Source organism: Lepidochelys kempii, chromosome 15 (genome assembly GCF_965140285.1).
Source record: "Lepidochelys kempii isolate rLepKem1 chromosome 15, rLepKem1.hap1, whole genome shotgun sequence".
Lineage (NCBI taxonomy): Eukaryota > Metazoa > Chordata > Testudines > Cheloniidae > Lepidochelys > Lepidochelys kempii.
In genome coordinates, this window is record NC_136394.1 from 3539518 (window position 1) to 3557043 (window position 17526).

At 47.1% G+C, this 17526-nt stretch overlaps 1 protein-coding gene across 5 annotated transcripts in view; it reads left to right on the plus strand.

Annotated features, from left to right (window-relative positions):
- Window positions 1-17526, plus strand: part of LOC140898799 (uncharacterized) — a 35727-nt gene that overhangs the window by 1621 nt on the left and 16580 nt on the right. The window contains exons 2-10 of one of the 5 annotated variants that reach the window (XM_073313229.2): window positions 344-424; window positions 1817-2038; window positions 3200-3222; window positions 4540-4655; window positions 4933-4965; window positions 6464-6552; window positions 7230-7356; window positions 11191-11304; window positions 11659-12180. In XM_073313229.2, coding sequence (XP_073169330.2) covers window positions 344-424; window positions 1817-2038; window positions 3200-3222; window positions 4540-4655; window positions 4933-4965; window positions 6464-6552; window positions 7230-7356; window positions 11191-11304; window positions 11659-12180 — 1327 coding nt within the window. Of the gene's footprint in view, window positions 1-343; window positions 425-1816; window positions 2039-3199; window positions 3223-3255; window positions 3522-4539; window positions 4656-4932; window positions 4966-4989; window positions 5180-6463; window positions 6553-7229; window positions 7357-11190; window positions 11305-11658; window positions 12181-17526 lie in introns of those variants that run through there. The other 4 variants (XM_073313231.2, XM_073313230.2, XM_073313234.2 and 1 more) reach the window with 4 other exon arrangements.

A 17526-nucleotide genomic window follows, 5' to 3' on the forward strand; every position in this document is an offset into this window, starting at 1 on the left:
GGATATTGGGGGGGGTGTGTTTAGATCCAGCACTTGGGCAGGGTTGGGGGTGGCAGCTGGGGAAGTGGGGGGAATGTCTGAAGTTAATTGTTAGGGATGTGGGTGTGGCCGGGGGGATGTTCACCAAGGGGTCCTATGTTTTAGAGAGAAAACACGCTCCCCCTTTCACCAGCCCCTCTTGGATCTTCCTTGCTGTGGTTGAACTAGACCTGCCTGGAAAAAAACAGTCTAAGTGGATCCCAGGGACTCCGCTTCAGCATCTTCAGGGCAGGCTGGGCTTTGAAGTCTCGCAGTTGTGAGGCCATTTGTAGCAGTTTGTAACCCTCTCCCCTTCTTCTTCCAGATGGCACCAGAAGAGTGTCTGGCCCCTCTGCGAAAAGAGAGAGAAGTAGCCGAGGAGAAGTGGCAAAGTGAGGAGCTGCTGGTAAGTGCCCCCTGCCCCTCAGGTTTGCCTGGGCTCACAGTGCCCTGAGTGACATTGTGAACGCAGGGCCCGTCCTGCCAGGAAACCATCCCCACTGGAGCCCAGGGAGCATGCAGGGTCAGGCAGGTGAGTAACATGATGTCCTTGGGGTGCAAGAAGCTGCTGTGCAGGAAAGTGTGAGTCTGTGTGTCAACCCAGAGACCCTGCCCACAGGCTGTCTGGATGTTACAGCTCCTTTATAGCAGTTAGGGGAGATGGGGAGGAAGGAGATGAAACGTGGGCTGCAGAGATGGAGAGTTTGGCCCAGGGCAATCTGATGAGATTTTTGGGGAGAAAAGTCTCTTCTGGTAGCGATGTACAACTCATCCCTGCCCTGATCCCTCCCTGGCCTAAATGAATTTCCCATCACCCACTGCAGGAGATCCTGTGTTCTGGTCAGGGTGGATAAAAATCAATGATTTTTTAATTATTTTTTTTTAAATTGGATTTTTTTGATAAAATGCTTTTTGAGGAAAAAACCTATCTAAAGATAGATACATTATAGCTCAAAGATATCTCATCATGGAATAGGGATTATAAATTCTAATTCTATAGTATGAGACAATATATTCATGTAATGTTTAAGAAAAGTTTTATAAATGAGTTCCAATAGTTCATGGATTAGGGACCCAATTTTATGGGGTTCCAGGGGCCCCTGTATAGATTATTTAGGTTAATCTTTCTATCTACCCAATGGGACTCAGTGCTCAGTCTCAAAGATACCATCACAGATGCTTAGTTTTGCAGTTCTCAAACTGTGGATTTGTGTCTCCAGAGATAATGTGCTTGTGAACAGCAAAAATGTTTTAAAATAAATAAATAATATATAGAGGTGAGAAATAGTTAAATAAAATAATTTAAATGTCTGTCTGGTGACATTCTCCTCCTAATACAGCATGGCAAGAAAATCCTTCAAATATTTAATGATTAACCAGTTGAATTTGGAGATAGTTCACTTCCCAATGACTTCATAAATATCTGCTTCAATTACCTTTGGTAAATGAAATAACCAAACAATCATTCATTTTCTGATATAGCTGTAAAACTGACGTGAAAAGTTTTCAAAATACATCACCTTAAAATGTATAGTGTGTACCTTCTAAAAATGAAACCTACGTCTATCTCTGAGTTGTGAAGAATATGTATTAAGGTTACAACAACCAAAAAGAATGTACTTTTATGTAGAAATCCATGATTAAATCGAGTCTTCATGACTACTGATTTAAATCATGATTTAAATGAATTTGATTTAAATCAAATCCACCCTGATTCTGGTAAATAACTCCTCCATCTGCAAGAGGCACATTTATGGTTCTCGCTTGTGACTGATCTGCCCTTTCTCTGTGATTGAAGAAACAGATGGAAGTCGAGAAGCAGAAGATCGTCTGGGAATGGAAGGAGCTGCAGGGGTTTCTGGAGGAGCAGGAGCAGCTGCTGCTGTCCCAGTTGGAAGAGCTAGAGAGAGCCATTGTCCAGAGAAGGGATCAGGGCCTCTGCAAACTTTCCAGAGAGATTTCTGCGGTCAGTGAGAGAGGAAGAGAGAAGGGGCAGCAGCCGCTGAGCCAATCCCTGCAGGTCAGACCATGTTATTGCAATGATAATATGCAGTGTTTCTTCAGGAGCATCTTAGCCCTCGACCCCAAAGCTCTTTGCAAAGGGGGGAGGGAGGGGGTCAGGGCAAGGTCCCTATTTTACAATGGGGAAAGTGAGGCATGGGGGAGAGGGAGAGGGGCAGAGCTCTGACCAAGGTCACACAGTAAATGCCTTGTACATGTCTAAATGCATTTGGGCTTGAGTGTGACATCCCTTCCCTGCCATGCCAACGTCCTGAGCAATGGTCCTTCTAATTTTTTCCATCCATGTGTGGAATGAATTTTGTTTTGTGTACCGATATCGAGGTAATGTGCGGATGTGCGCCACCAGTAGAAACAAAAAACCTTGATGTACTATATATTTTTAAAAAGTTACCATAGGGATAATTACTTCAGCTAGGACAGGTTAGGCATTTTAGAACTTACTACTCAAAGAATTAAATTTAAGCATAAGAGAGAAATAAAAATTATGCATTGCATAGACCAGTCAAAAAACTAAAATAACAGCACTTTGAAAGAATAAAATTATAGAGAATATATGTGCATTGCAGGAAGTACCAAGAAGTAACAACAACAATAACACAAGTATATGTTGGGAGGTGAGTGTGAAAGAGACAGTGTGCGAGAGGGCGAGAGAGAGCACCAGTGCAGGGGGGTCCCGGGAGCAGCTGGCCAGGAGCTCCAAGGCAGAGGGCAGGAGAAGCATGGCAGTGGGCAGAGGGGCACCTAAACACAAGTCGCTGGATGTGCGCGGCTCTACTAATCAAGTGTGCGGTACTTGATTGACTCTCGCATGGCCGCCCAGCTTAGAGGGAACGCTGGTACTGAGCGTAAGGCCCCACAACACCCCAGGTGAATGGGTTTAAGGAGTAGGGTGCTTGAGGGACTCTCAGCACTAGTGGGAATTTCACTTTCCAGGCAGATGCATATTTTCTTCCTTGTAAAGTGCATGGGCAGAAACTTTCCCCGATGACGACGTCCCAGCAGGGATCCCTGGGGGGTGGCAGCTGCTCTCCGGACATGAATTTGAGTGTCTGAAAGTCTCCAAACACCCAAGACTCCAATGGTGACTGCCCTGCAGAGCAGGAGGTCTCCCCAGCCTTGGACACCCCACCTGACTGCATCTCCTTTCTCTCCCTCTCAGGGTGCTGGAAGCACTGGGAGCAGGTAAGTCCCTGGCTCCATTTCACTCTTCTCCTCCCTCCTCCCTCTTCCCCCCCGGTGCTCAGTTATGCTTGGGAACTGCACTAAAGCTGGAGCTTCCCCCTGCCCCTGCAGTGTTCGTGCCCGTGACCACATCTCCACTAGTGGCTGCTTCACCAGGGGGAAGAATCTGTTACTATCTGACAGCTAATGAGGTCACACCAGCGCTGTCAGACGTATGGGCCAGACCCTGCCCGTCTGATCTGTTTATGTGGCCACATCACATATTCACACTGTGCAGAAACTCAGCTTTCAATTTTATAGTAAGTTTCTACTCTTCATGGTTGCAAAGAAACCCTCCCAAATGCAAATGGACACACTGTTGTCTGTCTGATGCAGCATCGGCCTAAAGCCGTGGCTCAGACGGCTGTGAACTCCCCCCGTCCTCCGTTAATCCTATTGGCGTGTCAACTGAAATGATGCCACTTTAATGTTAACATTCAATATTCCATGGCTGATCACTCTAGCAGGTGGAATGGGGAGGGGGTGGAAGTGAAGCCCTTTAGGGGTGGGAACAGGGAGTTTCTGTAGGAAGGACAGAACAGAGGGGAGATACAAAGACAAAAAAGAGAAATAGAGAAAGGAGGGTGGAAAGGAAGGGAAATAAAGAGTAGAAATAGCAGGAGCCCTAGCAGGTATGGGAGGGGGTATGTTCCCACTGAGTGATACTAACTCAAAAGTTTATTTCCTATACAAAGGGTAGACTCTCACCTTGACCTTGGTATGTGGGTCTCCCATTGAGAGCAGGTGGTGTCCTGCCAGGAATGGAGCAGTGTACAGAGTCCTAAATTGATGTCATGGCCCACTGACCATAACAGGAAGTGGAATATGGCCATCTTCACCATATAGGCTGGACACCCCAGGGTTACGGCTTCTGTTGAAGGGTCAGAGCTCTTGGCATTAAAGGGCCCAGGCTCATTCCCTGCTGAAGACCTGGCCTCCATCTGGGGCCTCAGTGAGTATGAGAGACGCCCACTCTTTAGTCCATGTCTCCTCACTTTCCCCATAATCCCAGTGCCAGTGCCCCTTGTTACCGGAGTAACCCAGTGTGGGAGGTCACTCAGCTCGCCAGGCAAGGAGAGTGTCCCAGAGAAAGCTCCCAACCTGTCTCCATTCCTCCTCATGTCCTTTCTCTCTGGGCCCATGGAGAGCACAGGGCTGAGGGCAGGTGACTCACCAGAACCGTGATCATTTTAGGCTACAAAGCTCAGTTCCAGGTTTCCTGGAGTTTGGGGACTTCTGGGGCTGGGGCCCATTTCTCTTCCCTCCTGCTTTTCTTAGCAGGGAGGACAGGAAGTTTCAGAAGCCAGAGCCGGGGTTTGTGGAGCTGGAGAAGAGGCTCTGCGATTTCTCTCTGAAAAGTGCCATCCTGCAAGAGGTGCTGCAGGGATTCAAAGGTGAATTGCAGTCTGGGGTGGCATCTCCTGTGGTTAGATTGAATTGCCCTGGGGAGGAGTCGGGGATCTAGCAATGTTACTGATCCTGAGCTCCATTTCACAGTCCAGCTCAGCGAGTCACCTTTCCCCAGGGGAGTATCCTGTGGGGCTTGCTCTGTCTGCAGCGGTCTGTGTCACCATCTCATAGTAAACAGTAGTTACCTTAAAAACCACTAGGAACAACCCCGTGAATGCCAGGGCCTGAATTCTCACCTCTCCCATCCTCTCCTTCCCCTAGAGACTCTGCGACTGGAGCTGGGGAGTGACACAGGTACGTTTCTGTCTCTGATGGGCTATGCAGAGATTTCAGACCAATCACCATGTTAGTGTACCTGGAAGCTGTTGAACAGTGTGAAACAGGGTGAGCCTCGTGACTGCCCCATTCACTCCTGCTGTGGCATCTGAAGGGGATTCAAAGTAAATCCTGATCTTGGGTGTGTTTCCCTGTGGGGAGAGGAGCAACACTCTGACTGATGTGAAATAGGGTGAGACAAAGACGAAACATCCAGTCACTGAACAATCTGACAGCTTTAATGAGTGACTGAACATGGTCACATGGGGGCAGCTGAGTTTCAGGAATGAGGAGGGGGTGGAGCCCAGCTGTACCCTGACTAGAGACTGACCCTGAATGAGAGATGGGGCTGGTCTTCTGTGTTCAGACTGGCTGTGAAGGGGAAGAGAGCCCTAGATTGCATCTGGGATCATTGTGAATGAGAAGGGAGCTGCTAGAGTGCGTCAGTGTTTCTCACACTTTCCCCATTGGTGACCCCCCCCTTTTTTTTTTTTGGTCCAATCCCTTACGTTTACTGTGACAGTAAGAATAAAACGTGTATAAAAGCTGAGCCTACATGACTTGGATGTGTGTGTGTCTCATGAGGCTGACAGAGAATAGTTGACCTTGAAGTTTAAAAGTGGCAGGAAGTGGGAGAATGAGACTTTCTTTCCTTTAGATCGTAACAAAACAGATAATATCTGATGGTCGGTCGCAAGCCGCTTGGGGTTGTGAACCACTGCTTGAGAAACAGCAGACTAGATCATTCATTATCTTATATCCCTATTGGCTATGAATGGGAAGAGGGTATTACTGTGTGTATGGACCTACTGTGAATGAGCAGTTAGCAGCTATACAAGATATGGACTGAGCCAAAGGACAATGAAGTCCCATAAAACCCCCATTTCAAAAATCTTTTCCTTACTTTAGAATCCCAGCTGTGAAATAGGGCAGCTTGCAGCTGGGCCCAGTGACCCTTTCCCTGGTGTGTCTGTGTCATAGCCAGAGAGACTGAAACCCAACCGGGGTTAGCAGAGATGAGGATGAAGCACAAAGATTGGATCCAAAATTTCATTAACACTTGTTGGATAGTGAAGGCCACCATGAATAGACAGTAACCAAGTCACCTCGGTAGAGGGAGGGGAGAGAGAAACTGAGGAGAACTAAGTGGGGAGAGAGGTCACAAGCGCCCAGACCTACTCATACCCAGTTTCTGTCTCAGCACTGGACAGATTTTGTCCAGTCCCTGCCTCTGTCTGGATCCCACCCTGCCAGGGGAATGTGCTGCCCTCGGGGACCATGTCGGGTGTTAAAGGTTCTCCGTGGGTTTAGCCCTGGTGGGAAGGCTCGGGTCTGCACTGCAATAAAGCAACTGAGTATTTTGCCTGTAGGAGAGCCTAGAACATTTCTCTGCAGGGAAAGAGCTTGGGGGAACGTGCTGTGAAATTATCTAAAGCCAGTTCTGAAATCTCTCCAATCCCCCTTCTCACCCTGGCAGGCTGCAGAACAACATCCACGTTTCACTCCAGATGGGCCCAGCCTCCCAGGGGATGTGGAAGGGAAATGGCTGCTGTGGAGCTGGCTCAGGTAGGGATTATGAGAGAGTTGCTCATGAGTTCCCTCTGGACTGTGAGGGGCAGTAAACACATAGGAGATGGGAGCTTCTGGGGAGTTTAGTTTGGAGGTGGGAGGGGGCAGGAAATCCACAGGGTGGAGAAAAAGAGGAGGACAGAGTGTGACAAACCTGCTGGGACTTGTTTAACCTGAGGCTCACATTCTAGGAACAGATCCATTGGGGTTGAGGGAGGAAATTGGCCTATTTACGGAACAGGGAAACGCCCGCCTGGACAGGGCTGGGGAAATTATCAGACTGCCAGTGCTGAAGCTGGAACCTACTAACCAATGGCTCCTATGAGATATGAAGGGGGCACCCACCGGTTGGGCTTAGGGCAGGTGCCCCATCCCCTCACATCCAGCTGCTGGCAGTGAGGAGGGTATTTGGATTCCCCTCAAAGGGCTCCATCCCCTATATCGGTCTCTGACTCATAGGTGTGTGAGGCATGAGAATATCCTGCTCCCCTCTGTCTGCTGGGAGGGATGAGGGACTCGCTTTCTCCCCTCACCCTGATGCCTCCTCAGAGGGTGCAGGTCGGACTCTGCTGACTGCCTCCCAGAGCTTCCATTTGATTGGCCCTGCTTCCCTGTGAGTAGTGGGTTGTGACTGGGGTAGCAGGTGCTGAGTGAGGGACTCTTGTTTTTTTTAGGGTCTGGTGACCTTCGAGGAGGTGGCTGTGTACTTCACCAGAGAAGAGTGGGCTCTGCTGGACCCTGCTCAGAGAGACCTCTACTGGGATGTCATGCAGGAGAACTATGAGACGGTGACCACGCTGGGTAAGGATTTCTTTCCCTTGGTTCTTAGAAGGGGAAATGAAGAGGTAAAGTTGACATCATCTCCATAATACAACCTTAACTCTTCCCAGTTTCAGCAACACCCTGACATGCCAGTGACACACACACTAGCTTTCTACCCTCTGCTGCTAGAGAATACTTTGGGAGCAGAGCACAGGAGCTGTATAGCACAAAATCTAACATCTTCTGTATGATAAGGCAAAACTCAGGTGAAGGTTTGTCATAAAGAACAGAAGCTGCCTACACCCCTGGCCAACACTTGAACACTGAGCCCACTCCACTCAAACCATCTCCAACTTGCAAAATGTTTCTACCTCTTTACCCCCAGTCCCTGAGAATTCCTTCTGAGCCATTGCCTTCATGTACCCCTGTCAGGGTTCCCTCCCCACTCTGAACTCTGGGGTACAGATGTGGGGACCCACATGAAAGACCCCCTAAACTTATTTCTACCATCTTAGGTTAAAACTTCCCCAAGACACAAATCTCTATTTGTCCTTGGACGGACGGTAATTTAGACAAAGTAATTTAGACAAAGGTTCAGGGAAAGGACCACTTGGAGTTCCTATTCCCCCAAAATATCCCACCAAGCCCTTACACCCCCTTTCCTGGGGAGGCTTGAGCATAATATCCTAACCAAATGGTTACAAGTGATCACAGACCCAAACCCCTGGGTCTTGAGGATGCTGAAAATCAATCAGGTTCTTAAAAGAAGAGTTTTATTTAAAGAAACGGTAAAAGAATCACCTCTGTAAAATCAGGATGGAAGATAACTTTACAGGGTAACAAAAGATTCAAAATCACAGAGGAACTCCCTCTAGGCTTAGTTTCAAAGTTACAAAAAACAGGAATAAACCTCCCTACAGCAAAGGGAAAATTCACAAGCTAAAACAAAAGATATCCTAACACGCCTTGCCTGGCTTTACTTACTATTTTTGTAATATTAGGGACTCGCTCAGGATTGTTTGGAGGAGATGGATTTCTGCCTGGCCCTCTCAGTCCCAAGAGAAAACACACAAACAAAGAGCACAAATTTCAGAGTAACAGCCGTGTTAGTCTGTATTCGCAAAAAGAAAAGGAGTACTTGTGGCACCTTAGAGACTAACCAATTTCTCTTCTCACACACACACACACACACACACACACACACCAACCCCCCCCCACCCCGATTGAAAGTATCTTCTTTCCCCATTGGTCCTTTTGGTCAGGTGCCAACCAGGTTATTTGAGCTTCTTAACCCCTTACAAGTAAGGAGGAATTCTAGGCTACCCTTAGCTGTATGGTTATGACAACCCCTAACTGAGCCCTGGACAGAACTGGCATGTACGCCACCGGAGTGCTGACAACCCTCATGGCAAGAACACACCCTTGTGCGCATTTGCTGACACAGCCTGCAACACATCACTGAAATGAGGCAAACTTGGTCCTTCAAGGTTCACATGCACCTCTCTTCATATCACAGTCACAGCTCTGCAAAGCTGCTCCAACTAATTCCTCCACCGTCCAATTACAGCTACAGCTGACAGAGTCCATGCAGATCAGTGCTGGTATTCCAGTCTGTGGCACACAACACAAACAATGTCATGTTCTTTTAGTCCTTCCTCAGAGCTATTATAGATTCATACATTAAAAGGCCAGAAGTCCGGTCACGTAATCAGACCTCCTGTACAACAGTTACTGCTGTACTGGCCACAGCATGTCTCCTAGAGACAGCTAAATACTGTGAGAGCTGGAAAACATATTCTCAACTATACATATTTGGAAAACATCATCCGAACTATACATCTAAAATTATGGGGTCTAAATTAGCTGTTACCACTCAAGAAAGAGATCTTGGAGTCATTGTGGATAGTTCTCTGAAGACATCCACTCAGTGTGCAGCGGCAGTCAAAAAAGCCAACAGAATACTGGGAATCATTAAGAAAGGGATAGATAATAGGACACAAAATATCATGTTGCCTCTATAAAAATCCATGTTACGCCCACATCTTGAATACTGCGTGCAGATGTGGTCGCCCCATCTTAAAAAAGATATACTGGAATTGGAAAAAGTTCAGAAAAGGGCAACAAAAATGATTAGGGGTATGGAATGGCTTGGAATGGAGAGATTAATAATGGAATGGAGAGATTAATAAAACTGGGACTTTTCATCTTGGAAAAGAGACAACTAAGGGGGGATATGCTAAATGTGTATAAAATCATGAGTGGTGTGGAGAAAGAATGGGTGTCCTAGTGAGTGACAGAGCTAGCTACACCTCTGTCCCCTTCCCAGTATCTCTAAGTGGCCCCCTCAGCAAGTTGTCAGCCTCATGCCTTTCCATCTCCTGGAGTGGATTTCTGCAGTTCTCTCTCTCCTCAACCGGGCCCCGGGCTACCATACCCGGCATACCCGCTGTGCTTACCCCACAGATCAGGCTGAGTGCAGACACCTTTAGGAGCCTGAGATCAGTGGTGTACAGTGACAAATGCTCCTTTGGTGTGCAGAAGGCTGTTTTATTTTGCAGTAGGAACTAGTTGAGGTAACCTCAGCACCATTAGCAATTATCGTTGAGAACTCCCATGGAGTTCTTGAGAATTATCCCATGGAGGACAGGTGAGGTCCCAGAGAACTGGTGAAGGGCAAACATTGTTCCCCTTGTTACAGATACTTAAAGAGGCTATGTCTACACTTCACGTTTGGCAGTAAAACTTTTGTCGGTCAGGTGTGTGAAAAATACACCCCCTTACCGACCAAAGTTTTACCGACAAAAAGCGCCGGGGGGGACAGCGCTTTGTCTGTGAGAGACACGCTCCTGCCAACAAAGCTGCTGCCCCTTGTTGAGGTTGGTTTTATTTTACCAGCAGGAGAGCTCTACATGGGAGACCTTACAGCGGCACAGCTGGTTGAAAGATCATATTCAATCTTAATCTGCACCAAGGGCAATATAGGTTTACCATTTGGGAAAAACCTGTAACTACAAGGGTAGCTAAGCTCTGAAACAAGAGTCCAAGGTAGATTGTGGAATCCCCGTGATTGGAAGCTTTTCAGAACAGCTTGGACCAGTGGTTCTCAACCTATTTACCATCGTGGGCCTCATAGGCAGCTCTCTGTGTTATGTGGGTTGCATCCGCACAATATATATACTACCTCTATGGCCCTGAGGATGTCACATGGGCTCCAGCTGTGTGCTGATTGGGCCACAAACGGCCTGGGAACTGCAGGTTGAGAACCACTGGCTTAAACAAATACCTATCAGCGATGGTCTAGGTGTACTTGGTCCTGCCTCAGTGCATGGGCTGCATTAAATGACCTCTTGAAGTCCCTTTCTGCCCTGCGTTTCCATGGTTCTGTCACTTTATAACCTTCACCATACACTGGGGGATTTTCATACTCCTTTCCATTACATCTGACTCACTGTATTCCCTAACTCTCAGCATGTGCTTTCCTGATAACTAACACCCCTGGCATACCACACACAGTGATATCCCTTTAACTGCGCTGAGCTCCGCCAGCCCATTCTCGCCAGCTCCAGTTTCCTTGTGACAGTCTCATAGCCCTTGGGTCTCTCTGTCAGTAGGAATCAGTTCCAAGGTGATTTCCCCATGGCTTTCTATGATATGGAGTTACTGGGTTTTAGGAGCCCCTTTGATCAGGAATGTCTGGAGCAGAGCGGTGGAGAGTTTATCCCCTTATAGGCAGAGTGTCTGGCACCTTACCTGGACAGCTAGTTCCAGAATTTCAGTGCTTTAAAACAAGTAGGGGTTAAAAAAGGCCATGCTCTATGTGACACGTGTCCCAGGAATTCATCTGATCTCACTTGTTTTCCTTCATCTGAGCAGGGTTACCAGTTTCCAAACCTGAGGTGATGTCCCAGCTGGAACGAGAGGAAGAGCTGTGGGTCTCAGATCTCCAGGGCTCTGAAGAAAGAGAGCTTCTGAGAGAAACCTGCACAGGTGAGGAGTCATTAGAGCAACTCAGATACTGTCTGGGCCTGAAGAAAACAGCTGGAATTCCCTATCCAGCCCTTGAGAGCTCTTTGAGTTCTGGGTTGTCCCCCAGCAGGTGTCATATCCTCAGGGCAGATAATCGCTCATGGCTTCCTTCCCATCCTGAGCGACTCCTGGCAATAGCTCCCTTCCTAACCTCCCTTCATGCTGAGCGTTTGGATGGGTTATGGAGTCAGAATTGATCCCTTCCTCTTTCCCCTTTGGGGAAGGGTTTGGGGAAATTCATTTTCTGATATTTCCCTCTTCTCTCCAGCACTTACCCTGGGTTTCCTCTCCCCTTTTCCATTCCTGCTTCTGAAGTTTCTCTCTGTGTGTCAGGAGCTGGTGGGATGGTGAGTGAGAACGGGGAGCAGAATCCACAGCAGGAAGATGCTGAGCCTGTGGAACTGCGCTGGGAAGTATCACAAAGAACGAAAGGGGATGTGTCCAGGAGTCACGAGAAGAGGCAGCAGGGAAACCAGCCAGGAGAGAAAATGGGCAAATCCATCAATTGTGAGGAAAATCACAAGGACCTCCAGGAAACCACAGCCCAGCAGAGAATCCTCAGGGGAAAGAGGAAACACATTTGCCCTGAGTGCGGGAGAAACTTCAGTAGACGCTCACACCTCATTCACCATGAGCGAATCCACACGGGAGAGAGACCCTATGAATGCTGTGAGTGTGGGAAAAACTTCACTCGGCGCTCGGACCTTATTAGACACCAGAAAACCCACACAGACGAGAGCCCCTATGAATGTTGTGAGTGTGGAAAAGCCTTCATTTACTGCTCAGACCTGAGGAGACATCAGAGGATCCACAGGAGACAGAGACCCTATGAATGCTGTGAGTGCAGGAAAAGCTTCCGTTGGAGTCGCGCCTTATTTATAAACAGAGAATCCACCAGGGAGATAAAAACCATAAAATCCTTGTTTAGGGCTGGCAAAACATACATTTTTTTTTTAATATTGTTGGTACTTCCCACACGTGGCCTTTAAGGCTGTTAGTGCCGTTTACGTCACTGTGTCTCAGCTCCCCCAGATGAGTTGTGCGGTTCTGCTTTTTGCAGCTACCCCTTTTGGGGTGAATCCCCAAAGACCTGCTTTGTTCTGAGTCATGGGAGTATGAGTCCATCTTACTAGGAATGTGCATCAGCCCCAGGTGTTGGGATCACAAATGACCTCAGTTAGCTGCATTATGTTAAAATCTATGTGGGCCTTGTCTGCATTAGCATTTTTTGCAGTTAGCCTGCTTGAGTGAGCTATCTAAAATCACAACTCTGTTTTCTGCGCTGAGATGACCCAAGTACAATAGACTGGGTAGCTAACATGTTTTCCCTCAACCTGTCCTAACCTCCCTGACTTTTCCTAGTCTAGACAAACCATTATCATGATGCTAAAACTTTTGTAAATAACACAACACAATAATAAGGAGAGCGCTGAGTGAATCAGGTTTCAGTGGATCAGAGGAAAATGCAACGTGAAAATCTGTGGTTCTCATTCTGAGACATCAGATGTAACATGCTCTAGAATCTCATTCTATCCGAAATGGAAAATGTCTTATACCTCTGTGAGATGTAGATTTTTCTCTTTCCTGAAGGCTGTTTGGTCACACAACTGGCAGAATGAAAAGGAGGACTTGTGGCACCTTAGAGGCTAACCAATTTATTTGAGCATGAGCTTTCGTGAGCTACAGCTCACTTCTGTAGCTCACGAAAGCTCATGCTCAAATAAATTGGTTCGTGTCTAAGGTGCCACAAGTCCTCCTTTTCTTTTTGCGAATACAGACTAACACGGCTGCTCCTCTGAAAACTGGCAGAATGTAGTTCAGATTTACTGGGGACTTTGATTCAGATGACCATTTGCTTAAATAGTCATTTCTCCCTTTACTTTTGCTTCTTCCTCACCCCTCCAAGGTTTCATGGGGAAAGTTCAAATGCAGCTCAGTCAACTGGAGAGAATGCTCCCAGTTCTGGGATATGCTACCAAGGAAACAAGGTGTGGTTTTAAATCTCTAGTCTGAGATGGTGAATGTCTGCACACCCCACACTCTGCAACTAATGGGATATAATCACAGCTTTGTTCAGTTATTTAGGTCAGTATTATCTCAGATAACCTGGGGAGAGAGTTCCACCATAAGTGACTTTGAACTAGGCAAAATGCTCATGTATTTGGTTCCCAAAACAGTTGTAATCAAGGCAATACTGGAGGTTACCAGGTACTAGCTGAGATAAATGCCAAGTGACTGAGGTAAGTCAGGGGGCAATAAACGGCATAGTTTCATCTTAGATGTGTTTAAAAGGTTGTAAAACAAGGAGGCTTCATAAAAAGGTTCTTTTGGGGGGAGACCTGGGGGAGAATCTAGGGAACTCCTTGTTCAAATAACCCCAAATTTGAACCACTAACTATGTCCTGCATGCCCATAGAGAATAGCAAATGCCAAGACAATCTGAGCACACATGTGGATTTCAGAGCTGTTAGATCAGTCAACGTTTAAACTGAAAGCAGTGCTGACCATAAGAGTGTCCAAGCTGGCGCTCTGCTGTAATCACTTCCCAAATGCATGGAGCATGTGGAAGTCAGCTGGGCCCATCCAGTGATAAAAGACAGTGTGACGTTCCTATCAGCGGTCCTTGGCAAAAGGGGGAGCTGTGGAGGGGATATATTGATGGGCTGCTGGTGACCCTGCAGTACCACGCAGCAGGGAGGGCTGAGGGTAGTGGGAAGAAGGGGAGTGGGTGTCCTAGTGAGTCACAGGGCTAGCTTTATCTCTGTCCCCTTCCCAGTATGTCTGAGCCCCCCCACCCCCCAAGGTGTGAGCCTCATGCCTTTCCATCTCTTGGAGTGGATTTCTGCCATAGGTGGAGTTTGAGGGGGGAGGGGTCTGGGAGGGCGTTGCTCCCCCCCCCCAAAAAAAAACAAAACTGCAAGCCGCAGGCAGGCACCCTGAGTGTGCAATGCGATGAGTCCCGCAGAGGAGACAGGAGATGTGCTGCTCCCAGCTTGTACCCCTGAGACAGGGAGTCAGAATTTTGTTTATAAACAGAGTGATTAACAGGTGATTAAGATAAGAAAGGGCTGTTAGAATGTTTCCTAAAGTTAAATGATCTGTTCCAAACTTGGTGAACTGCAAAAAGCAAGTAGCTTAAGGCTTTGTCTACACTGGAACTTCGCCTGCAAAACTTTTGTCGTTCAGGGGTGTTAATCCCTTCCCCCGCGCACCCCCCTCCCTCCCCCCGAATAACAGAAGTTTTACCAACAAAAAGATGCTGGTGTGAACAGCGCTTTGTCGTCCTGCGGACAAAGCTGCTTCCACTCATGAGGGGTGAATGTTTTTTGTTGTCGGGAGAGCTTTCTCCTGCTGACAAATAGCAGCTACACTGCATGGCTTTTAGCTAAAAGCTGTGTGGTGTAGACAAAGTCTAAATGATAGAAAGTAATTATAGATTTGGAGAACTGATTTTTTAGACAAAGAAGATCATAGAATCATAGAATATCAGGGTTGGAAGGGACCCCAGAAGGTCATCTAGTCCAACCCCCTGCTCGAAGCAGGACCCATTCCCAGTTAAATCATCCCAGCCAGGGCTTTGTCAAGCCTGACCTTAAAAACCTCTAAGGAAGGAGATTCTACCACCTCCCTAGGTAACGCATTCCAGTGTTTCACCACCCTCTTAGTGAAAAAGTTTTTCCTAATATCCAATCTAAACCTCCCCCACTGCAACTTGAGACCATTACTCCTCGTTCTGTCATCTGCTACCATTGAGAACAGTCTAGAGCCATCCTCTTTGGAACCCCCTTTCAGGTAGTTGAAAGCAGCTATCAAATCCCCCCTCATTCTTCTCTTCCGCAGACTAAACAATCCCAGTTCCCTCAGCCTCTCCTCATAAGTCATGTGTTCTAGACCCCTAATCATTTTTGTTGCCCTTCGCTGGACTCTCTCCAATTTATCCACATCCTTCTTGTAGTGTGGGGCCCAAAACTGGACACAGTACTCCAGATGAGGCCTCACCAATGTCGAATAGAGGGGAATGATCACGTCCCTCGATCTACTCGCTATGCCCCTACTTATACATCCCATAATGCCATTGGCCTTCTTGGCAACAAGGGCACACTGCTGACTCATATCCAGCTTCTCGTCCACTGTCACCCCTAGGTACTTTTCCGCAGAACTGCTGCCTAGCCATTCGGTCCCTAGTCTGTAGCTGTGCATTGGGTTCTTCCATCCTAAGTGCAGGACCCTGCACTTATCCTCATTGAACCTCATCAGATTTCTTTTGGCCCAATCCTCCAATTTGTCTAGGTCTTTCTGTATCCTATCCCTCCCCTCCAGCGTATCTACCACTCCTCCCAGTTTAGTATCATCTGCAAATTTGCTGAGAGTGCAATCCACACCATCCTCCAGATCATTTATGAAGATGCAGTAGATCTAATCTGCCTGGATGTCTGTAAGGCATTTGATATGAGAAATTATTCATATATTCACCTTCTGATGAGGTTCAACAAGGACAAGTGCAGAGTCCTGCACTTAGGACGGAAGAATCCCATGCACCGCTACGGACTAGGGACCGAATGGCTTGGCAGCAGTTCTGCAGAAAAGGACCTAGGGGTTACAGTGGACGAGAAGCTGGATATGAGTCAACAGTGTGCCCTTGTTGCCAAGAAGGCCAATGGCATTTTGGGATGTATACGTAGGGGCATTGCCAGCAGATCGAGGGACGTGATCGTTCCCCTCTATTTGACGTTGGTGAGGCCTCATCTGGAGTACTGTGTCCAGTTTTGGGCCCCACACTACAAGAAGGATGTGGAAAAATTGGAGAGAGTCCAGTGGAGGGCAACAAAAATGATTAGGGGACTGGATCACATGATTTATGAGGAGAGGCTGCGGGAACTGGGATTGTTTAGTCTGCGGAAGAGAAGAATGAGGTGGGATTTGATAGCTGCTTTCAACTACCTGAAAGGGGGTTCCAAAGAGGATGGCTCTAGACTGTTCTCAGTGGTAGCTGATGACAGAACAAGGAGTAATGGTCTCAAGTTGCAGTGGGGGAGGTTTAGGTTGGATATTAGGAAAAACTTTTTCACTAGCAGGGTGGTGAAACACTGGAATGCGTTACCTAGGGAGGTGGTGGAATTTCCTTCCTTAGATATTTTTAAGGTCAGGCTTGACAAAGCCCTGGCTGGGATGATTTAGTCGGGGATCGGTCCTGCTTTGAGCAGGGGGTTGGACTAGATGACCTTCTGGGGTCCCTTCCAACCCTGATATTCTATGATTCTATGATTAGTTAAATTGGAGAAGGTGGGAATTAATATGAGAACCGAAAGGTGGATAAGGAACTGGTTAAAGGGAAGACTACAACATGTCATACTAAAAGGTGAACTGTCAGGCTGGAGGGAGGTTACTAGTGGAGTTCCTCAGAGATCGGTCTTGGCACCACTATTATTTAACATTTTTATTTCTACCTTGGCACAAAAAGTGGGAGTGTGCTAATAAAATTCGCAGATGACACAAAATTTGGGAGGTATTGCCAATATGGAGAACTGGAATATCATACAAGAAGATCTGGATGACCTTGTAAACTGGAGTAATAGAAATGCGATGATATTTAATATGGAAAAGTGCAAGGTCAAGTATTTAGGGACTAACAACAAGAATTTTTGCAATAAGGTGGGGACTTATCAATTGGAAGTGACAGTGGAGGAGAAAAAGCTGGGTGTATTGGTTAATCACAGGATGACTATGAGCCATCAATGTGATGTGGCTGTGAAAAAGGCTAATGCAGTCCTAGGATCTATCAGGCGAGGTATTTCCAGTAGAGGAGGGAAGTGTTACTACCATTATAAAAGGCACTGGTGAGATCTTATCTGGAGTACTGTGCAATTTTGATCTCTCATATTTAAGAAAGATGAAATCAAATGGGAACAGGTGCAGAGAAGGGCTACTAGGATGATCTGAGAAATGGAAAACCTACCTTATGAGAGGAGACTCAAAGAGCTTTGCTTGTTTAGTCTAACCAATAGAAGGCTGAGGGGAGATATGATTACTCTGTATAAATACATCAGAGAGGGATAAATACCGGGGAAGGAGAGAAGTTATTTAAGTGAAGCACCAATGTGGACCCCAGAACAAATGGATATAAACTGTCCATCAGCAAGTTTAGGCTTGAAATTAAGTGAACGTTTCTAACCATCAGAGGAG